At 41.2% G+C, this 22,656-nt stretch overlaps 4 protein-coding genes across 7 annotated transcripts; 1 reads left to right on the top strand and 3 right to left on the bottom strand.

Annotated features, from left to right (window-relative positions):
* Window positions 1-6,754: 6,754 nt before the first annotated feature.
* On the top strand, window positions 6,755-10,006 carry LOC103975211 (sulfite exporter TauE/SafE family protein 4). Its single transcript, XM_009390115.3, has 12 exons — window positions 6,755-7,057; window positions 7,157-7,316; window positions 7,396-7,596; window positions 7,670-7,731; window positions 7,824-7,869; window positions 7,949-8,004; window positions 8,110-8,196; window positions 8,289-8,339; window positions 8,431-8,670; window positions 9,163-9,256; window positions 9,341-9,481; window positions 9,579-10,006. Exons 1-12 carry the CDS (start codon window positions 6,872-6,874, stop codon window positions 9,656-9,658), a joined length of 1,404 nt encoding a protein of 467 aa, XP_009388390.2. The 5' UTR covers window positions 6,755-6,871; the 3' UTR covers window positions 9,659-10,006.
* Window positions 10,007-11,993: 1,987 nt separating this feature from the next.
* Window positions 11,994-13,741, bottom strand: LOC103976010 (transcription factor bHLH25). Of its 2 annotated transcripts, XM_018822139.2 has the most exons (5): window positions 13,505-13,741; window positions 13,305-13,380; window positions 12,828-13,229; window positions 12,425-12,772; window positions 11,994-12,286 (listed from the first exon to the last, which is right to left on the bottom strand). In XM_018822139.2, exons 2-5 carry the CDS (start codon window positions 13,338-13,340, stop codon window positions 12,221-12,223), a joined length of 852 nt encoding a protein of 283 aa, XP_018677684.2. In that variant the 5' UTR covers window positions 13,341-13,380; window positions 13,505-13,741; the 3' UTR covers window positions 11,994-12,220. The 2 variants fall into 2 exon arrangements, with proteins under 2 accessions (XP_018677684.2, XP_009389452.2); XM_009391177.3 differs by having other exon boundaries at window positions 12,425-12,760; window positions 13,305-13,727.
* An 847-nt stretch (window positions 13,742-14,588) lies between these two features.
* On the bottom strand, window positions 14,589-17,831 carry LOC135600740 (COMPASS-like H3K4 histone methylase component WDR5A). The gene is made up of 2 exons (XM_065094157.1): window positions 17,089-17,831; window positions 14,589-15,123 (listed from the first exon to the last, which is right to left on the bottom strand). Exons 1-2 carry the CDS (start codon window positions 17,755-17,757, stop codon window positions 14,815-14,817), a joined length of 978 nt encoding a protein of 325 aa, XP_064950229.1. The 5' UTR covers window positions 17,758-17,831; the 3' UTR covers window positions 14,589-14,814.
* A 1,289-nt stretch (window positions 17,832-19,120) lies between these two features.
* LOC135612721 (large ribosomal subunit protein uL6m-like) lies at window positions 19,121-20,692 on the bottom strand. Of its 3 annotated transcripts, XM_065109348.1 has the most exons (4): window positions 20,526-20,692; window positions 19,846-19,964; window positions 19,723-19,745; window positions 19,121-19,631 (listed from the first exon to the last, which is right to left on the bottom strand). In XM_065109348.1, the coding sequence occupies exon 4, from the start codon at window positions 19,604-19,606 to the stop codon at window positions 19,298-19,300; it is 309 nt and encodes a 102-aa protein (XP_064965420.1). In that variant the 5' UTR covers window positions 19,607-19,631; window positions 19,723-19,745; window positions 19,846-19,964; window positions 20,526-20,692; the 3' UTR covers window positions 19,121-19,297. The 3 variants fall into 3 exon arrangements, with proteins under 3 accessions (XP_064965420.1, XP_064965407.1, XP_064965415.1); XM_065109335.1 differs by lacking the exon at window positions 19,723-19,745; XM_065109343.1 differs by lacking the exons at window positions 19,723-19,745; window positions 19,846-19,964.
* Between the last annotated feature and the right edge of the window lie 1,964 nt (window positions 20,693-22,656).

Genomic DNA, 22,656 nt, shown 5'->3' with positions numbered 1-22,656 from the left:
TTTCTCTCAAGAAAAACACTTTTATAAATTTCAGAAACTCTTTCATTTTTTCTTCTTGACGTAATGATTCTCCCACTTGATGCAATGAACCTTTTTATGACACTTGAACAAGTTTAATTCCAACATTCTCCCCTTTTAAACTTGTTCCATCTAGCATGCCAAGTTTTTCTTCGAAGTTGTTGAATATATACATCTTCTTCAAGAACTCCATTAAGAAATACTGATTTGACATCCATTTGTAAAATCTTCCATTTCATCTGAGCTGCTAGAGAGATAAGTAATCTTACTGTCTCTAATCGAGCAACTGGCGTAAATACTTCTTCATAATCAATCCCATATTGTTGTTTATATCCCTTCGCAACCAATCTGGCCTTGTATTTCTCCACCTCTCTTTTTGCATTTCTTTTTGTTTTGAAGATCCACTTAACACCGATAGCTTGGTGGTCTTCTGGAAGTGTAGTAAGCTCCCATGTATTATTTTTGTTAATTGCATGAATCTCTTCATTCATAGCTTGTCGCCATTTTTCATCTCTATAAGCTTCTTCGAAGGTTAATGGATCATATCCTGCAAAAAGACAAAATAAAGAAAGTTCATCATTGTTAGTATCAATCCTTCGAGTCACATCATATAGGTCCTGAATAGGTCTTGTCCTTCTTATAATTGGACTTCTTGAATCATGTAACCTAGCTGATCTAGGTGATGATTCCGGCACAGCAACTTCGGTACTTGCTTGTATTATATCATCTTCTTCTGAAACTACAGCTTTCTTATGCTGCTCATCACTTTTCGAGTTCCAAATCTATTGTTCATCAAACTCAACATCTCTTGACATCACAACTTTATTTGTGATAGGATTGTAGAGTTTGTAACTATTGGAATTTTCTGGATAACCTAGCAAAATGTATTTTTGACTTTTATCCTCCAATTTTGTTCTCTTCTCTTCTGGAATCTTGGCAAATGCAACACTTCCAAAAATCCTCAAATGATCAACTCTTGGTTTCTGTAAGCTCCATGCTTCTTCTGGTGTAACATTACCAATTCGCTTTGTCGGAAACCTGTTAAGCAAATAAACTGCACAAGCAACAGCATCACCCTAAAATTCTTTCAGAATTTTTCTTTCCTTTAACATGCATCGGACCATATTAAGGATAGTCATATTTTTTCTTTCCGAGACACCATTTTGTTGAGGTGTGTATGGCATGGTGAATTGATGTAGAATTCCATTATTTCTACAAAAACTTTCAAATTCATTTGATATATATTCACCACCTCTATCTGTTCTTAAACATTTAATCTTATAACAACTTTGTCTTTCAATCAAATCCTTAAATTCTTTGAATTTGCTTAAAACTTCTTTCTTTTCTTTTAACATGTAAACCCAAGTTTTGCCACTATGATCATCAGTAAATGTAAGAAAATACCTGCTTCCTCCAAGTGTTACTAGATTGATAGGGCCACAAACATCCGAGTGTACCAGATCAAGTCGATTCCATGCTCTTTTTGTCCTTCTCACTTTGAAAGGCTTTCTTTCTTGCTTACCCATGACACATACTTCACACAATTTTGTTGGGCGATCAATTTTTGGCATTCCTGTCACCATATTATACTTCTCTAGAAGTTTCAAAACCTCAAAATTTAAGTGAGCATATCTAAGATGCCAAAGTGTAGAGATATCCTCAATATCAGTTTTAAAACAATTTGATTGATTAAAAATACTTAAATGCAGAGGAAACATTCTATTCTGTGCCATTTTCACATGTGATATCATTGTTTTATTCTTATCACGAATTGAGAGAGCCATATCTTTCATCTCAATTTCATAACCTTTTTCAAGTAATTGTCCTAAGCTTAAAATATTATTTTTCATATCAGGAACATAATAAACATCTGAAATGCATAATTCCTTGCCATTATTAAGTTCAAGGAGAATTTTACCTTTGCCTCTTACTGGTCTTTGAGACAAATCACCAAATGTAATATTCTTGGAATAACTTGTATCCATTTCTGAAAATAGCTCTTTGATGCCACACATGTGATTTGAGGCTCCTGTATCTAGATACCATGTCATAGACTGATCATTTTTCAAATTTTCATAACTCATTAGCAAAACTTGATTTTTCTTTTTTTCTTCCTCAACAAAATTTGCCTTATCACCTTGATTGTTAGGATTATAATAACATTCATAAGAGTAATGTCCATACCTTTTGCAAACATAGTATTGTATTTCAGACATTTTAGAGTTTCTGCCACGTCCACGGCCTTGGCCACGTCCTCGACCATAACCTTGGCCTCTTTGGCTATAATTTTCTCTAACATCTTCACTGTTTGGAGATTCTTGATTGGTCTGATTTCTGCCTCCTCTTTCTCTTTGTCCTCGTCCTCTTCCTTTTTGAGAATTTGATTCTCTTTTATTTTCAAGAACAAACTTAGCTTGTAGTGCTTGCTCTATAGTTTTCTCTTCTTCTCTTTTTGTAATCCTTTGTTCATGAACTTGAAGGGAACCCATAAGTTCTTCTAAAGACATTTTTTTCCAAATCTTTAGATTCTTCAATCGCAACAGTAATAAAATCAAATTTTGAATCTAGAGATCTCAATATTTTTTCTATTACTCTCTGATCATTTACTTGTTCACCATTTCGTCTCATTTGATGAACAATAGAAATGATTTTTGAGAAGTAATCAGAAATAGTTTCAGAAGTACCTTGTTGTAATTTCTCAAACTCGGCTCGTAAAACTTGTAGACGAAGTTTCTTTACCTTATCAATACCACCGAATGCTTTTTGAAGCATTTCTCAAGCCTCCTTTGAAGTATTTGCTGGAGCGATGATCTCGAACATTGTATCATCAAGACCTTGGTAGATTGTGAACAAAGCCTTTTTCTCCTTCTTCTTTCTTTCTTTGAGTTGTTTTCTTCCTTCTGCATTCATTGCTCCTTCTTCTGCTGGACTAGGTTCAGCAAATCCATCTTCTATAAACTCTCATACATCTTGGGAGCCTAGAAGAACCTTCATTTGGATGCACCATATATCATAATTTTCTTTTGTCAATCTGGGGATCTGGAGTTGGATGGCACTTGAGGAAGAAGTTATAGCTTAACCTATGCTCGGATACCAAATGTTGATGTTGATAGGAAGAGAGGATAGATATATCAAAAAGAGGAAGAGTATGACAAACTTTTAATCTTCTATATTTCTCTCAAGAAAAACACTTTTACAAATTTCAGAAACTCTTTCAAGAATCAATAACCAATTTGACTTATCCACTTCTAATCCATTTTTTCTTCTTGATGTAATGATTCCCCCACTTGATGCAATGAACCTTTTTATGACACTTGAACAAGTTTAATTCCAACAACTGTATGCTGTCCATTTCTTTAGTTTCCAGTCACTCACATGCAGTGTGACATTTTCTTAATTTTCTCTGCGTTCGAAAGAGAAAGAAGATGATCTGCATCGAAGTTCTTGCTAATCTGCCCGCTTCCAATTGCCATACTGTCTACAAACACAGTGGTCACCCTCATCAAGAATCAGTCTCATCTGTATGAGTATATACGTATATATCTATTTGTTAGCATCTTGCCCGCCAATAAATCATTATCATGTGATCCATCAGACCATTTTTTAACTTGATCTACAGATATTCTGATCATGTGACTCACAGATTGGCTCTTCGGATTAGCTGGTATGGCTCTCAGAAGGCATGACAATATGAAGCAAGATTTGATGTCATGAACACCAAATCATATTCATATATGCTGTTTTAATCATAATTTCCAAGCAACATCCGCTGACTCGTGGGTTTCAGTTGTCCCTGGAGACCGTGGTCGGAGAATGATTCTGTATGCCTCTGTGGGTACTCTTTCCATGAATGAAATGACACGAGTATGGAGGCACTCACTTGAATGATTGATGAATGTAATTGTACAACAATTCAAAAGGACAGTAGTAGCGTAAATCGTCACATAGGTGGGCTGGAGGAATCTAAGATAGCTGACAAAGCTGGAGGGACAAATACCTACCACAGCTTCACTGGAAAAGGAGACCGGAAAGACTGATAAAGCAGACGTGACATGCATGCCAGAATGATTAAAATGTGAGTCGAACTGAAGGGATAATTCGTGGTGGTAAGCCGGGGGTTTTGTGAGGTGGGAGAGGCAAACACTTGGACTGGCCATCTTCCTACATGGAGGAGGAAGAAGAGAAGTTGGAGTGGTAATGCTCACTGATGGATGACAAGTCCTCCCGGCGTAGCCGTTTTGTCTTATAGCAAGTGAAGGGATAATGTGGAATATTCGTCGGTGGATGGATGTGGATCTCTTACAAGATATTCGCCGACCTCAGTATCATGAAATGAAAACAGTCGTAGGAGAGCAAAATGATAGGTCGAGTTCATCTTTCACTGGTCGAGAGAGAATGACTGATAAGCGTACTGATGAACAAGGAGGGATGGCCCATGTTGTGCCACACGAAGCAAGGACGAGTGTGGCATCAAATTGACTTCCCTGGGATATGCCATGATCACATTCTAATGAAGAGAGGGAAGAGTACATGCCAAGGGAATTCTAGCTAAAAAATGCAACTGTTCTTCCCGGCTACTTCGGTGGGGATCATGAAACTGAGAGCTGGAACAGAAGGTAGAGAGGTGATGATGCTCCACCGATGAGATATGCTGCAGATGCATTTGTTCTAGCTATCTCTTTCAATGTATCGGATGAAAGCACTAAACATGATTGCCAAACAAGTGAAGAGATATTGTACTGTAAATTTCCCTTCTTCAACCTCCTCATTAAGCGGTGAGTGTCTCACTCAACCGAGACAGAAGAACAGCACAATGAAGGGCAAACGACATAGATCTACTCGCGGGGTAGTCAGATGAATCTGAATCATTAAAGTGTCACCTAACTCGTATGAGGAAAAGGAGTTGAGGATATCAATAATGACAGACACAAGACTTGCTATTTAATTCCAACGGGATATGTTCCTTGGCATTATTACTTGCTCGTTCCAGTGACGAAAACATGAAGTGGCAACAGCAATAAGAGTTGGAATGTTTGGCAAGAATTCCGGGTCAAAAAGAACCTCTGATGATGAACATAAAGCTAGAAAGCGAGATCTCCGAGCAACAAAACTCTTACCTGGAGAGACAAGATTCTTTTATTATGATTCAAACACAAGGGTTTTTATTTTATTTGATGGCTATTGCCCAGGATAATATTTTTCTTTTTGGGTTTTCTCAAATCATTTTAAATATCTCAAAAACATCCTCCAAAAATTATTCATAGTATTTTTTTTTAGCAATTTCAAAAAGTTTTCCTCATCTTTATAAAGTTTTTATTAATTATTTTTATTCACAAATATATATATATAGTATTTTTAAAAATGATGTATAGTTTTTTAAAAATACTATATAATATTTTTGTTTCAAAAATACTGACATAAAAAACACTTCACAATATTCTTTTAAAAAAATACTATATAAATTTGTTAAAATATTTTTGATACAGTAATTTGTAGATAAAAATCAACACAAAACACGGTAAACAGCTAAAAAAAATTGAATTCAGGCGAAAAAATGATAATTTTAAGGGGTATTTTTGAAATATTAAAAATAAGGAGCGATGATTTGAGAATTTTGAAAAGGGGTACCATCCGGAAAAAAAAAATCTAAAAAGATGATAGTTTTCTTAACAATTACCCTTTATTTACTTTTCTTTGGAGAAAGAAAATAGGGATAGTTGGGCTTTGATTTCCTGAGATAATATCGATGTTACATTAGAATTATGATTTGTTTTAATTATAATGTACTCTTATAAATATTTTTATAGATTATTGCAGATTAATATTTTCGTCACTATTAGTGTTGACAATTATTGGATTATATGATGGTGTTCGGGGATGATTTTAAAAGAAAGAAATTCCATAGATCAATAATTATAAAAAAATAAAAAAGAAAAAAGATTTACATAGTCCAACAATCATTTTTTCTATATCTCGAAGAAAATCAAGTTTTTTATTATGTGAGATGAACTAAAAACTTTATTAGGTTAACCATCCATTAAAGCATAAATTTCCTCTGACTATATCGGAGAATAATTAAAGTATTTCATTATATCTTCTTCAACAAGGTATATCTATAGAATAATAAAATATTAATTTTTATGTTTTTTTTCTTTTATAAAGAGGTATTTTCTATACCTCTTTATAAAATAAATGAGAGTAAAAAAAAAGATCAATTAAAAAACAACATCACAGAAAGTTCATGGAATTTCTTGCTCTAAATAAATACAATGATTTTATTATTTTTTATACAAAGATTACAATTTGAGTGTGGGTAATTTTTCTTTGGCTCAAATATAATCCTCCTTAGTTCTTTTCCGGATCCAATTACTATCTGACGATTGATATCATAACACAATGATTGGATGTAAAGCCGTGTTCATCGAGTTCTAGGAATTGGACGATTCCAACTTAATTCACTATTGTAGAGGATCTCGCACGAGTAGATAAGTATGCACTTTATTTATGTGAAACAAGAGTAATATTTAAAATAAAATTAATGACAATTCATATATATATATATATATATATATATATATATATATATATATATATATATATATATATATATATATATATATGTATGTATGTATGTATGTATGTATGTATGTATGTATGTATGTATGTATGTATGTATAGCCACCGTAGATAGATAGGAAACAACAGGATCTTCTCCATAAATAAGAGCCGCCGGCAAATTCTTCTCCTTGTAGAAACCCTTTTGAAAGGTCGCCTCAAAGGCTTGGAGCCCTTCCGGTTATTGGTGTTGCACAAGAGGAGCTAAGCCGCAGGAGAAAAGAGAGAGAGGCGCAGCATGAACGGCCCTTCTTGGTACGGTGTCATCAACAGCGGCAGCAGCAAAAGCTTTGTCGTATACCTCCTCGCAGCGTCATCCCTCGCTGTAGCCTCCACCTTCTTCATCTCCCACGGCCCGTCCTCTCCCTATGGATTCCAAGACCAGCACGTCATCCTGTCCTCTCGATCCGTTCGAGTCTGGCCTGTGAGTTGTTGTTACCGTCCCCCGTGTTCATCTTTATCTTTCTCCGTCTTCTTCGTTGCAGGCGTTTGGATCTAACGAAACCTTGCCTATACACGTCAGGAGCTCGAGGTGAACTGGAGGAGCGGCTTGGCCACCGTCATTGGCTTCCTGGGCTCCGCCTTCGGCACCGTCGGCGGTGTCGGCGGTGGCGGCATCTTCGTCCCCATGCTAACCCTTGTCGTCGGCTTCGATGCCAAGTCCGCTGCTGCCCTCTCAAAATGTATGGACACCACGGTTACTGCTGCTAGACCACTTTCTAGTCATCATCATGAGATCGACAACTGTGTGTTCTTGGTCAGGTATGATCATGGGGGCATCGGCTTCATCAGTGTGGTACAACCTCAGAGTGGCGCACCCTTCCAAGGAAGTGCCCATCATAGACTACAACCTGGCTCTGCTGTTCCAGCCCATGCTGATGCTGGGGATCACCATCGGTGTGGAGCTCAGCGTGGTCTTCCCCTTCTGGCTCATCACCATCCTTATCATAATTCTCTTCATAGGTTGGTCCTTAGTCCTCGCCTAGGGCTCGTCATCTTTCATGGACATGGTGATAAAACTCCAAGTGTGGTTCAGGTACTTCCTCAAGGTCAATGTTCAAGGGAGTTCAGATGTGGAAGAAGGAAACTCTCTTCAAGGTTGAATCCCTTCTTTCGGTTTCCGTTCTTGATGATAGTTTTGTGGTGTGGTCATTGTCTGACTTGCAAATCTGTGAATACGGCGAGCGCAGATGGAGATGCGGAAGCAAGAGGAGGCTAAATCCAATCAGGAAGTGGGTATGTATCAAGTAGACACATGCAGGAATCATCGAGTCATTAGCGTCATCTAAAAGATGTCATCTTTTTATCGATACAGAGGGCATCGACACAACAAGCGAGCCTCTCCTTCATCGGCCGGAGAAATCCATGCTTGTAAGTGCCAATTCATATGCTCTGACGAGTAAAATAAATCTGCCTTTGTACTATGTTGTTTACCATCTAATATTACTCTACTCCGACGCTGTCGATGGACTAAAGGAGGCGTTGCGGTTCAACATAAGGTGGAAGGGGATCTCGGTCCTGCTGGTCGTCTGGTTCTCATTTTTACTGCTTCAGATCCTAAAGGTGTTGTCTTTGTTCGCTTGCTCACCTTTGATCGTGACAGATTCCTTCGCCTTGTTTTGGACCATGCTCTCATAATTAGTGTCCTGTTGCAGAACAATTCAGAGACCTGCAGCCTTTTCTACTGGGTTGTAAACATCTTGCAGGTGGCTGACCTCATCTCATTGGATCCCCGTTTCTGATTCATGTGATGTGTTTCTCCAACCGTGCTTAGGTTCTTTTGTTGATCACCCTCAGTTTCCGGTGGCGCTAAGCGTGTTCTCGTGGGAGGCGACGAAGCTGTGGAGGGAGAGCCGGCAGCGGCGAATGCAGGGCAACTGGGAGTCCGTCTGCGAGGCCTCCATCGAGTGGACAGGCATGCAGCTGGTGTTCTGCGCCTTCTGCGGTCTTCTCGGCGGCACCGTCGGCGGGCTGCTCGGCTCCGGCGGCGGCTTCATCCTGGGCCCCCTCCTCCTCGAAATCGGAGTCATCCCGCAGGTGCGTGTGCGCGAACCCAAGGTGCTCGATGTTTTGCTCCACTCAACAACACTTGCATTTGCATTTGCTTCGCTCGACACATCACCTGCACCGTCAAACACTTCGGTGGCAAAGGAATCGATTGGAGGTTGAGAACGTAGAGCGATCAGTTGCAGCACATGTTGGTCTATCGATTACGTCCTGCATGATGCAATGCCCTGTGGCCAACTTGGATGGATCAGTATCACTTTTGAGCTTGGGGACCAAATCGTCTGCAACATTCTCGTGAAAATGCCTCACTGATCCATCACAATTGGCCTTGTAATTTAGTCGAGTTTTCCTAAACCTAAAGTTGAAGATAGTCATTGGCAGCGCATAAAACTTATTACAACCGAAACTTAAATGCAAGGATTACAAGAAAAGAACAATGTGGCCATTAGCTGTCTGACGAACTCACAGAGTTATTATTACCCAAGTTTGATCTGCTGTGCTCTGTTTCTTATTCCTGTGCAGGTAGCCAGTGCCACAGCAACCTTCGTGATGATGTTCTCCTCATCCTTATCAGTGGTGGAATTCTACTTCCTGAAGAGATTTCCCATCCCCTATGGTACGTCAACCTATCGCATTCTCTCTCTCTCTCAGCAAAGTCACTAGGCTGAGCAGAAGCTGACAGCAGTGTTTCCTGTGGCAGCTCTCTATCTCATTTCTGTGTCTGTGATGGCCGGCTTCTGGGGACAGTTCTTCGTCAGGAAGCTGGTAAAGTTTTTGAAAAGAGCATCAATCATTGTCTTCATTCTCTCCTCGGTCATCTTTGCCAGCGCTCTAACCATGGGTATGTGCAAGAAGCAGAAATCTATATCTTAATCTCCCTCTCTCTCCATTTATATACCTTATATCCTCTGACCACTCTTAATTTATTTCTGTGGCAGGTGTTGTTGGCACTGAGAAGTCGATTACTATGATTAAGAACCATGAGTACATGGGATTTCTCAGCTTCTGCGAGAAATAGAAATGGGACTGCAACCTGTATTACCTAGTTAATCAGATCATCTCTAGCATAAACCATTAAAAGCTTTCATGTTCTTGTTTGGTCAGCACCTTGCTGACCCCCCCAAGTAATGCACGTCCAGTTATGGGATTTGCATTTGTCAACGGTGGAAGTGCTGGTCAATACCCAATTGACCGTATCATCTCCAGCATAATCCAATAAAGCCCGCATTTATCATTATTGTTGGTCGGTCAGCTCCTTGTTGACCATATCATTTGCTGTTCCAGCTATAGCATTGCGTCCATCATCAATTGTTGATTTGTGTGTGAAATGAAGTAAAAACATAATATCAGTGAACTTTGTGCTACAGTTACAGAGTGACAGTGGTATCCTTAGTGTTTGGTCAGAAGTAACTATTACTGCTTCCAGGCTTTTGACACTGATCTGTATTGCAAAAGCTTTCTTACTTGAAAGCTTGAAGCATGCCTTTTGCCTTTTGGAAAGCTTATGAAGTTGATAGTCAATAAAACATAGAATCAACTTGTTTCACACCAAAGTTGATGAAACTGTAGAAGTTAATCTAAGGAACTGTGGCCAGATCACAAAATCTGTAGTTCCACATCCCCAGTTGCTCTCTGCTTGGATCATTAAATATGCAGAAAATCTACTGCTGCCCAGCTTTCAGTGAAAGATGAAATTCCAGACATCCAGGATTTGCAGGCTAAGGATGTCATCAGTCTTAAGAATAAACAATCAATTACTTATCTTCTTGTTTCCCATGTCTTTCCTGGTTTGGCTGCAGCATTTTTGGCCTTGAATTGAATCCAACCCAGCCCTCCACTTGCAGAGCTACACACTTTAGTAGCTTTGCTCACCTCTGCCATGTTAGCCTGAGCATCACTTGTTGTTGTGTGACACTGATGTAAAAACTTGCAACTTCTGTTCATCAGATCATGTCATTCTTGGAACTCAGCTTCACTTGTGTCAGGTTCATTTCTTCTCATTATGTGCTTGAAACCTGTTCGCCAACATATATATTCCCATCTCTGAATTCTGTTCTGTATTGATGTCTTCAAGCGATTCACTAACCTTTTGTCAATAGTGTCTCCTTCCTTCCTCTCTGCACTCTCCGTTAGCTTCACATCTTTGCTTCCGATGATTAGTGCTTCACTCTCCTCATCAACAACTTTGCAAGAAAACACTTTTGACAAGACTAAGCAAAAGCATCAATTTATTCAATGAGGAATTATTGAGAGCACATAAAGCAAAAGTTCAACCATCAACCCCACATATTTAGGGCAAAAGCAGTTGACCATGTGATCTTGGTCACATGAATAATCCTAAGGAGAACTGATAAGAACATGCAAAATTCATATACTGACCTATATATACATATAAAATGTGGTTTGCAAAAGTTGCTTAGGCCAGTGCACAGCCTCAAATTGATCCATCAAAGTTATGGAATACTGGTTCTTGTTCTTCCTATTTCAACTTGATCCTGAGGTCAATCTTCTCAATTTTCCTATTTCTATTCAATGATCATGATATTGGGCCCCTTGAGGAGAATGCACCTTCAAGTTGTCACCATTGTTGTCACCTTCATATGGAGATAATTGTTCTGGGGATTGTGAGGCAGGTTTCCCATATTATAGTTAGTTATTTGTCACCATCTTGGAAAGAGTAGCTTTCACCAACAAAGGGATGTGGACAATAATATATTGGAGATTTTCTACCACCTAACCCACCCCATAATAATTAATGTCTTGAGAGATCTGATCTTTTCATATGCTTGTTCTGCAAAATAAATTTTATCCGAAAAATACTTTTGATTGAAATATCATTAAGTTTCATGAGTAACATTCTTGTCGAAATATAATACTAACTTCGATTTCTTTTTCGCCAATCATTTATAATCACATTAGTTACTGATCATGAAGTCACTATTGCTGTAAAGATCAAAGACTATCAAGTTAAAGTCACATTAGGTTGTACTGATGGAAAGGGATTGGCATCCTATTCTTCTACCAAGGAAATTATCACCATCAAGATAAAGTCAACAACAGTATCCTATTTTGCCTGGAATTAGATCTCTAATACTCAAGAAAACCAAGAAGAAGAAATAGATACAGCACACAAAGAGGTGACCGATAACTATTCTGTATCTAAATTCTTTGCTGCAGTAGTACATCATGTTTGTTTGCCTTGCATGATTTCCAGATGATGACAAAAGCAAAAAGGACACACAAACTTGTAGTCACCATATTCCTATCACAGTCAACCTTTCATGATTGGAGATTGATTGGGAAGTGAGATGCAGATCTAAATTGTCAAACTCCTCGGAGGAAAAAGCGTCACATGAAGAGAAAGGCAGAACAACTTTCCCCATAATAGCATTCAGAAAAAGAGGAGGAAGAAAACAGGACTAATTTTCTCACTGCTCTCTTCCCAAAAGCAGCATCAAGTAGCTCAGGGGAAGAGAAGAACCCGAAAGTACAAGTCCATAATGATGTCTTTGGAAGGAGAATAAGCTCCGATCACCTAGTCTTAAGCAAAAAGAAAAAAGCTCCTTTCCTTTCTTTTCTATCACATGAGAGCTGAGTTCAGCTTCTTCACCAGGTCCTTCGCTGTCATGCAGAATTCCTCTTCGATCTGCAGAACAAGAAGATAACAAGAGTAAAGCTCGTCAAGCGCTAACAATTCTAATCCCGAAAGCAATTCAGCCACCATCGGCTCATCTGTGTAGAGGTGTAGAAAGCAGTGGCCTGTGAACAGACCAACCAGACTTGCCTGAGTCATCACAGTGATGTCGAGAGAAGAAATAGCGAAGGACATGGCACTCGTGCATATTACAGAAAGGTGGAGCTTCTCGATCTCGGAGAGTGCTTTCACCAACACTCCTTTCTGGTTCTCGCAGTGGATCTTAATTAGGATGCTCTTTTGGAACACTCTCGCTTCGATCTCCACCAGGAGCGACCCACAACGTTGGCGTTCGTCGTATGATCTCTTCGCAAGCACCGCTGACTCGGTATTCCTCTTGGCAACTTGATCCTCCAGGCTCTTGACCTTCTCTTGTAGTTGCTTCAGGTACTTGATGGCATCGCCAAGAACAGAGGCCTTGTCCATCTTCCACAAAAGCTACAGAATCAAGAACATCGGAAGGAAAAGATGAATCGACATGGAGCATATGTACCTTCTTGAGGCCGGGAACTACTGCCGACAGCGCTATAAATCTCTGCGTGAGCTTCTCCCTTCGCTTCCTCTCGGCCATGACGTGTTCCTGGTTGTGGGAGGCCGAGCTATTCCCCATGCTCGGTCTCTTGGTTCCATGGCGAATCATGATGTCCCACTTCCGTTTTGAGCCATCAAGAACCAGGACATCCTTCATCTCTGCTTTCATCTTCGCCGTCGCTGCAGCACCGTCATGTAAGTCCGAATGCCATGCCGCAGTGACTATTTCGTTGGGTGGATGGCATGAAGGGAGTGAAGTATAGCTCTCAGAGGAGGGAGATCCGAGTGCCACTTCTAGTTGTTGTGCACTGAACTGATCTAAAGCAGACAGCTCCCACCGCTTGAAGGAGCTCTGATCCATTCCCTGCCCATTTGCACAAACGAAGGAACCGTAAATTATCTTTCAGAAAACAGAAGGACTCGATCTCGAACTCCTTACCATGTCAGAGTAGCACGGGGATGCTAATGCTTCCATGGTGATGACAGATTCTTGCTTTGCAAGAGAAATAGACAACCTGAATCAAGTACAAAAGTTCAAGCTTCTGGTTGTATATGATCAAATCTCGAAAGCAAATGCCGACGGGTTATCTGAATGCTTCTAATACTTTACGGAGCACCAACTTAGAGAAGAGAGCTAACAGGAACACAGGAAGGGGCAAAGAGGAGGAACCCAAAGAACGCTCAGAGAGTCTTCGAGGAGGAGAAGATGGAAATATATAATCTGCAGGAAGCAGAAAAGAGCGGTCGTCTCCTTCCTCGCTTCCTCTATCACTATGGCTGAATTAACGGCAATCGACGATTGGTTGGTAACCCATTCGTCGCGAATGGAAGAATGGGTTAAAATGGAGCATTGGCGAGCGTCTTCGTCTCCTTTTTGTGATTGCAACGCATTAGGCCACGAGGCCGATTGACTGACTCATTACCGCTCCCTTTCGTGATAGTTTCGGCCACCACACGAATTCAACTCCACAACGTCGTGTTCTCCGTCCATACTCACTCCTCCGTCCTTTCGTCACAACTTGCAACTTATCGCCGATCACTGGTGACGGCACAATCATTTGGATTGACGCTAACATTCCTCTTAATGATTGGCCAACTTAGTCAACGTTAAGAAAATACGTAACTTTCAATTTGTAGCTGATCATTTGTCACATTCTGCTTGCAAGTCGACAGTTTTGATGCCCCCTTTTTTTTCTTCCACCGCTTGTTGATCGATAGGATTCAAATAATTTTTTTTGTAGTAAGGCTTATGATGATTTTTGGGTATGATAGTCTAATCTATCTGACTTGTAATGTTTAGTGAAGCATAAGTCATTAAGAATTAAAAGGTTAGCCAAAATATTCAGTACACACAAGTATATAATTTCTTCCAATATTTTCATTGCAAAACAATAAATTGCACCACTGATGGAGATTATTCTCTTCCAGTATCATCTTAATGGTGTTCTACTTCAATATCAACTCATTTAAATACAGTAGCGGCCCGAAAATAGAGAAAACATCATGTTGATAGATAGGGTGAGGATGACAGTGGACAACCAAGACCAGCAAGTAATAGACTGAATTGATCTGCATCAGCTGTAAGTAAATGCCACTCAACAAAGAAGGCTACACTCTGGCAGCTTGATATCAGATTGACATGGTGATTACTCGGATGTTTTAGCAGCTAAACAACTTATCCCACAACTTCGAAATGATGCAAAGAAGTTGAACAGAAATAGGCTCAAAGCTCAAACCTGCAAGATATGCTCTGTTGTACTACCATTAGACGATAACCCATGTCGGAGACTAGAAAGACCATACGGTCTGCCAGATAACGATTGTTGCATCACATGTAAAAGAAAGTTAATACAACAAATCGGGGCGCAGACCCCAGCCCTACAACTGATTGATAACAAAGATGAGTGGGTTGGATTCATCCAACTGTTAATAGGTTGTTAGAGGAAAACTCAGTCTTTGAGTTGACCCTCGCTCCGCTGAGCCCAGATCTTGACTGTCTTATCATTACTGAGTGCGCCAGAAGCAATCATGTTTTCAGATGGGTGGCACGACACTGCAATAACAGTATCGGTATGACCTTCCAGTTTCTGCACAATTTTTCTTGTTTGGAGATCCCACAGGTACACGCAGTTGTCTTCCGATCCACTGACAATGTACTTCCCGTTTGTGACCGAGAAGGTAGCTGGAATGCAGAACTTTGAGTTAACGTGTCCGGTATATGTCTTGAGAAATTTACCTGCCGAAAAGTTCCACAGCCTCTGCATGCAACATCAATTTACATTGCTGGGTATGAGTTTTGTCCCAATATGTAATGTCGCACATGCATCTAGTCAAAACATAAGAATAGAATGTAACATCAATTTACATGGTTGGGTATGAGTTTAGTCCCGCGATGTAACATAACACATGCATCTAGTTAAAACATAAGTACAGAACAGCAATAAATTCTTTAGAAGGTTTTAAACAATGGGTTTGAAAAATATCTGGATGAATCTATTCAACCTGACAAGAAATATATATAAATGGACAGAAAGACACATACAAGCATAAAGGGAGGGACCCAATAAATACCTAAAAAGAATTCTAAGAAGCTTTTTTTTAGAATTTATATGCCTACTTACCTATTCACCTCTCTACACTGATGAATAGATATAGTAGACTTCATTATACCTACTGGATTCTCAGTAGTATGACAGAAAAAAAAAAAAAAAAAGTTGTGGTAAAGCAAAGCAAAGACAGCATTGCCCATCTTTTATCAAACACCGGGTTTGAATGGATATGATTTGATATCCACAAGCAAGGAATAACTTAGCCTGAAAGTATTGTTGCATATATGTCAAAGCATCTGACTACAAGTTCTACAAATCATCCCACCATTTCTCTAATTAATTTATTTCCAACCAGAAATTTCTCATGAGAAAGCCAAGTATATGGCTTCTTGGTAATTGTCGCATCACTTCATATTCCGAGAAGTTCACTCTTAACTACCTTTGATATAGTGTAAAAATAATTGGGACTCATCATACTCTAAGTAACTAAAAATTTAGCCTCCTTATCTGTAAGGCTGCCAACCAAGCAAAGTAACATAGGTGACCATTAGAGAAGTTATTTTAACCACCCAAAAAAAATGGATTAAACCTTTCATAAGGGTACTTTTTTGGCTATTAACTTATCAGAATCATCTCCAACTCACACGTGTTTATGTTATGTCCTGTCATACCGGGTAAAATCATGCCCGTCAGAGTACTAGGTTACCATGAAATGTCTCTTGTGCCAAGCACTCTGTGTTGTAATATGCAAGCTGTGTCGCCATGAATGCCCCCAGAATTTTATATGGTTGCACTAGCAATAAGCAACCACGCTCGGTGTCAACACCCACCCAACACAAAACAGATGGATGGTGTAGGCAGGTTTTACCTAGTGCCATTTATCCTAATATTTTGCATCATTATACAACCAACCTATACGAAAGTCAATAACATCTTTGATATACATTTTCTCTAAGTCCAAAAGCAAAACAGTCTCATAGGCATCTATAACACAAATCGAGTGATGCACAACTTCTCCCAATCTTATGTAACAAGTCCAGAAGCAAGACAATCTCTTGAGCATCATAACTTTTCAGATTTTTTTTGGGAGACTAAAAGATAGATGATACAATCAACAGGCCCATTAGTGATAACTCGAGTTCCACAAAGTCCAATTTTCAGGAACAGAATAGTCAGAGTCAAAAAACTTCAATCCTACAGTGATGTCACTGGTGATTGCCTGGGCACCTGAGCTAATGCCTGAGTAGTAAACAAACTTAAGGCTGTGTAGGCTATATATATGCTCCCCTGGACCATATGTATCATCTATAACATCACATATATTTGTATATGTGAATACAGAAATATACTGACTAAAATCAAACAAGTAAACCGAAAAGTGCAATTGACAAGGCAATTGCATTTCAGATCCAAGCCAGACAAGTCTTTAAAGTGATATTTACATCCAAGAAAAATAGATGATCAGAAATACAACTAAAATTTTTAAGAACTCATTGAGCTCTGTTCATCTTCAAATGGTGTAATTCCAACAGCTAAATCTCTAAACAGCACCAAAAGAACACACAAACAATGAAGATATATTAACTAATGAAAAGAAAGGAGCTGCTTTTCAATCTCCATATAATAATTCACAACAAGAAACATTAACCAGTGGAACAGGTTGCGTGTACATACCAATGTGCTATCGAGGGTCGCGGTGAGGACAAACTTCCCATTGGGTGAGAACCTGACGAACGAAACCGGCGGGCTCTCGTCATCGATAAGGGTCTTCACGCAATGCCCGGTCGCGGCGTCCCAAATCCGGCACAGCCCGTCGTAGCTACTCGAGACGATAAGGGTCCCGTCGCGGTTGAAGTCGACGGCGGTTACGGGCTCGGAGTGGGCGGGGAGGACGCGAAGGCACTTGCCGGACTTGACTTCCCACACGCGGACCGTCTCGTCGAAGGAGCCGGAGGCGATCATATTGGACTGGGGGTTGAAGGAGCAGCAGAAGACGTAGTTGGTGTGGCCGGTGAGGGTCTTGACGGCGACGGAGGCGGCCAGGTCCCAGATCCGGACGGTGCGGTCGTCGGAGGCGGAGCAGAGGTAGCGGCCGTCGGAGGAGAAGCACAGGTCGGAGATGCCCTCGTCGTGGCCAGAGAGCTCGGCGCGGAGGGAGAAATCTGCGGTGGACCAGACGCGGAGGATCTTGTCAGCGGAGGCGGACGCGAGGAGGGAGCCGTCCGGGGAGAACTTGACGGCGGAGACGGCGCGCTCGTGACCCGTCAGGGTCTGTTGGAGGACGTATGGCTGGGAAAGGGCCGCGGCGGTGGAGGGAGGTTCGGCGGAGGCCATCTCCGGCATGGTGGGCAGGGTTTTAGTTTGGGGGGTGAAGAAAGGTCAGAGTTTGGGAATAGGGAAAGAGACAACGTAGAAGGGTGTTTCAATCGATACTGAAATAGATGAAGCGCCGGTCCCTAAAATAGAAAATAAAGTGTATACATATAATTGGACGAATTCACAGTATGTCTTTAATTGTGAGAATTTTACCCTTATAACTTAAAAAAAAAAATATCTTCGTGGTAGCCCTACCTACCTCTTTGCATGCCGTTAGACTGTCCAACCTGTTAGCCCTTATACAAGACAGGAGGAGATACAAGGGTTATGATAATCTCTGTATGTCGTTAGACTATCCAACCCGTTAATCCTCACACGAGACAGGAGAAGATACAAGAGTTATGACAATCTCTGTATGTCGTTAGGCTATCCAACCCGTTAATCCTCACACAAGACAGGAGAAGATACAAGGGTTATGACAATCTCTGTATGTAATTAGACTATCCAACCCAGACAAGAGGAGATTGTGACAATCTCCACATATCCTATTGGTTAAACCCATCGTCATCTTCGGACTCTTCTTCTTTCTTCCTCGCCAATAAGTGAAATTGAGACAATGGATTCTTCTCCTTCCTTCCTCGCCAATAAGCGAAAGAGAGACAATGGTGAGGCAAAGGCACGATCAAGTAGTTAAAGATTTTTTCAAGAATAATTTTTTTTTAAAATAGTTATTTTTAGAAAAGAGTATCATTTTGAAAATTTTTAAGCTTAGGACACTTAACGTAGAATACCGAACGTTAAAGGTTTTTTTTTTCTGAAAATTCATCATATATATTATTATTTAATTTTTAAAAAAGAGTCAAAATATTTTTTATTTTTAAAAATAAAAATTTTTATTACATTGAATTATATACACAATGCTCCTACATGGACTCAAATATAAAACCTATGTCCTATTACATTTTATAACAACAGTAAAGATAGATTCTTTAGTGCATTGCTGTTGGCATCTCAAGATTCTGGTTTCTGAAAAGACCTATTTTCTTTCAACGCATTGGTTGAAATGGAACCAAAATGTATCATATAGGCTAACTACTGTTTCTGCAAGTTCATTGTGACAATAGTAGCATCACTCCTCGAAGGGTGTATCAAATAGATGGAACTTATATTTTGCAAAGCACCAAAGCATACATAAAGCTTAGAATCATATATATGAATAGAGCTAAATTGAACAATCATCTATTCCTTGACAGATGACTGCAGACACTGTGCCCAACAAGCTGCCACTGTTCTTCTCTGTTATCATATTTCACTCAATTGATTATTGAGTGAACACATAATTGATCATTCCAGGAACTTGGTTGCTTTTGTTTACTAGAGATCATTCAGATAGAGAAAGCAAGAAAACATAACTACTTGGAATTAATGTTAATTACATCTCCAAGACCATCATCCGAAAATTTGATTGGAAATATAGCTCGTGAAGCTTCCTCATACAAGTTTTTACCATGGAAATTGTTAGCACAAGGCAAGTGAACCTAAAAGAAGAAATGGAAAGTCCTTTGCTTCACTTTGACTTCTTCCCTTGCTTCTTCTTCACCACTTCATCAATGTACATTATGCCCTTGCCTTTGTAAACCTCAGGAGGCTTGCAACTACGAACAGCACCTGCAAACTGATGCACCCTTTCTTTGTCTATGCCAGTGCAGCATATTACGTTCGGTTTGAAGCAGAAGACTCGGACGGCTGGAGGTACGGAGAATTCGACCTCATGGCTGTAACCCAGCTTCAGAAACAGCTGACGACCTTCTGCCTCGGTTCTTGCTTTGAACCCAACACCAACAATTTTGAGGAACCGAAAGAACCTCGCCTCCATTAACAACAGGTTTGTGAAAGACCCCCTGATGACAATGGAATCGCTTACGAATCAAAAAACAAATGAACAGGCAGATTAAGATAAAAATGCTACGCTCCAAATTAACTCAGATTTACTTGATCGGCAATCAGACTGTCGTCTGCATGAAGAAGGGATAAATTCTCAGTCACACTTGTTACAATTATTTTATGCCTCCTATTTCAGATTCAGAAAAGAAAAGAACACTAGCTGGCACTTACAGTTTTGATCAAGTGAAGTGTTATGGCAAGAGAATCAACAAATCACAGTGCTCTAAATGCCATAGTCACCGCACATTTTAGCTTCAGATGTTTGTCTTTGACCATCAGTTCATTGCAACCTAACAGAGATAGAACCGTGTGATGTTACCGGAGATTTTTGCATTGACTATATGATTCGAGCGAAAGATACTAACATCAACATCGTCTCCTTAAGCCGAAAACTACATTCTTTAGAATTCAACAATAGGTTAAATTTACAGCAAAGAATTATCTTTAAGACCACCTCTACGTTATTTCCTTTGTTTCATTATGTTTTCATGTTTACCCTTATAGACGTATTAAAAGAAAAATAAATTCCCATCATTGCCATCATATTCTTCAATCCTTGATTACTGAATAAGAATCTGCAATTTGAAGGAAATGAACAAGTGGATGTTCCAAAAGGCGAGTAAATCCACGATGGCGAAGAGCAGAAGTACTAAACAGCACAAACCTCTCCTGTCGCACAAATTGGTAACCCTATCTATGAGAATGTCAATTCTTCTCCTAAACTGATGGGAAAAATTTCCAAGATCTGAATCAAGTTTCTCGGATCAATCCAGAATTCAAGACGAAAAATGACATATCTGACATACAAGCATAAATCTTATCAACGATTAGATATTTCTAGAGACGCTTACCTGAGAAGCGAAGGCGGAGGCCTCGACGGCAGCCACGATGGCGACGGCCGAGGTGGGTCGTGTCAGAAAGCGGCGGAGAGGGCGTTGGTGCAGGCCCGGGTTAGGTTTTCACAGGGCACGGACGACGGGGAAAGCACGAACTCCTCACGTGCAGGTCAGTGGCAACTGGCAACGGCCGGTGAGCTTTTCGATTAGAGCCTTTAATTAGACGTAATTTTCAAATGGGCAAGTAATTTTTAGGGACTTATGTGTAATACTAATCTCTTCTGAGGGTGCAAAACCAAACATCCATGGGAACGCATCTCAAGCGTCAAAAGCTAATCGGCACGAATATTGGAGCACGGGTGATCGTTCCACGCAACCCACGGCGGCGTATATCAACCACGAAATCATTTGGGGTTCGCATCCGTGACACGCTCCGCTCCTCGCTCTTGGTCTCTCGAAGCGATAGCGACGAAACTTCTCCACTTCCATCGTTTATGGTAAGGATCAATTAAATCCGCGTATATGATCTTATCGCTGTTATTCTCGGTTGCTGTTATGCTCTAATTACATAAAAGCTCCTCGATTCGTTTATTCACCTGCGATTGCTAATCGTTTCTATGCTTTTTCCGCTTTTGTTGGGTTGGAATTAGATGCATCGAACTGTGATTTTGATCTATTTTTAAGTTCTTATTTACCATTAGCGAACAAATATACCATGGTTAATGAGTCAGCATGACCAGATCCACGGATCGATGTCAGGAGCTTCCTGCTAAGTGAGCCGGATGATGATGTGACCGTACTCTCGGGATGGAGTGTAGGTTCGCGTTGGTCGGGATCCGAGCTGATTGACTGCTCTCCTTTGCGCGGTGGATGATGTCCCCTGGGTTGAGACACTCGCCGCTCGCGGGTGGTCGTTCGCCTGCAAAAACGACCCTCGTTGGGTGATCCTCGGCTGTGGACCCTCCGATAAGCAAGTCAGTAATAGGATTGACTATTTTCCTTTCTCCTTGGCTGGAGGTTGAACGAGGGCTTTATACCATTGCCCGAAGGTCGGTTCTGCTGACCGATCGTCGTCTTGGGGCATGCGAAGCAGCATCAGACGGCACCATCCCGAGCTCTCGGGACGAGACGGTCGAAAGAGCTTCCTAGTACGGTTCCGACTTGGCGTGTGGCGCGTCAGAGGGGCGATTTAGAGGGGCGGCATCCCGTGCTTCGGGCAAGATTGACTATGCTGATTGGGCAGTAGGGGCCTAACGAGGCAAGACCGACGTGTAGAAATCGACATGGCAAATCCGACAAGGCGAAACTAAGGTGTCGAAACTGACATGGCGAAACCAACGAGGTGAAAACGACGTGTCGAAACTGATGTGGTCGACTTGGATAATGGACGAGGCCGACATTCGGGCGTCAGATCGACCGAGATGCGATTCGTGCGTTGGATCGAAGCGAGATGCGACTCGGGTGTTGGATTGGGCCGGCGGGTCGCAAGTTGGGAGCGATCTAGAGCAACCCGGGCAGGAACCGAACCTGGGGGCCGAGTGACTGAGCTCGATTCCGGTTTCGGTGCCGGCGGGTCACAAGTCGGGAGTGAACTAAAGCGACCCGGGCAGGAATTGAAGCTGAGGGCCGAGTGACTGAGCACGGTTCCGGTTTCAGTGCCGGCAGGTTGCAAGTCAGGAGCGAACTGAAGCGACTCGGGCAAGAATTAAACCTGAGGGCCGAGTGACTGAGCTCGGTTCTAATTTTGGTGTTGGCGGATCGCAAGTCAGGAGCAAACTGGAGCGACCCGGGCAAGAACTGAAACTGGGGGCTGAGTGACTGAGCTCGGTTCTGATTTCGGTGCCGGCGGGTCACAAGTTGAGAGCGAACTGGAGCGACCCGGGCAGGAATTGAACCTAGGGCCGAGTGACTGAGCTCGGTTCCAGTTTTGGTGCCGACGGGTCACAAGTCGAGAGCAAATTAGAGTGACCCGGCCAGGAACTGAACCTGGGGGCCGAGTGACTCAGCTTGATTCTAGTTTCGGTGTCGGCGGGTCGCAAGTCGAGAGCGAACCGGAGTGACCCGGGTAGGAACTGAACCTAGGGGTCGAGTGACTGAGCACGATTCTGGTTTCGGTGCCGATAGGTCGCAAGTCGGGCGCGAATTA

The sequence above is a fragment of the Musa acuminata genome, chromosome BXJ1-2 (assembly GCF_036884655.1).
Source record: "Musa acuminata AAA Group cultivar baxijiao chromosome BXJ1-2, Cavendish_Baxijiao_AAA, whole genome shotgun sequence".
Classification (NCBI taxonomy): domain Eukaryota; kingdom Viridiplantae; phylum Streptophyta; class Magnoliopsida; order Zingiberales; family Musaceae; genus Musa; species Musa acuminata.
This window is presented reverse-complemented; position numbering and strand designations above follow the sequence as displayed.

Excerpts from the sequence above, each read along its gene's own strand:
- LOC103975211 (XM_009390115.3), top strand. The coding sequence starts at position 6,872 with ATGAACGGCCCTTCTTGGTACGGTGTCATCAACAGCGGCAGCAGCAAA. Across the intron at positions 7,317-7,395 it reads CGCTGCTGCCCTCTCAAAAT|GTATGATCATGGGGGCATCG; the intron begins GTATGGACACCA and ends GTTCTTGGTCAG. Across the intron at positions 7,870-7,948 it reads TAAATCCAATCAGGAAGTGG|AGGGCATCGACACAACAAGC; the intron begins GTATGTATCAAG and ends TTATCGATACAG.
- LOC103976010 (XM_018822139.2), bottom strand. The coding sequence starts at position 13,340 with ATGGAAGCATTAGCATCCCCGTGCTACTCTGACATG. Across the intron at positions 12,773-12,827 it reads TAGTTCCCGGCCTCAAGAAG|CTTTTGTGGAAGATGGACAA; the intron begins GTACATATGCTC and ends TTGATTCTGTAG. Across the intron at positions 12,287-12,424 it reads ACATCACTGTGATGACTCAG|ATCGAAGAGGAATTCTGCAT; the intron begins GCAAGTCTGGTT and ends CTTGTTCTGCAG.
- LOC135600740 (XM_065094157.1), bottom strand. The coding sequence starts at position 17,757 with ATGCCGGAGATGGCCTCCGCCGAACCTCCCTCCACCGCCGCGGCCCTT. Across the intron at positions 15,124-17,088 it reads CGACCCTCGATAGCACATTG|AGGCTGTGGAACTTTTCGGC; the intron begins GTATGTACACGC and ends TGTTGCATGCAG.
- LOC135612721 (XM_065109348.1), bottom strand. The coding sequence starts at position 19,606 with ATGGAGGCGAGGTTCTTTCGGTTCCTCAAAATTGTTGGTGTTGGGTTC.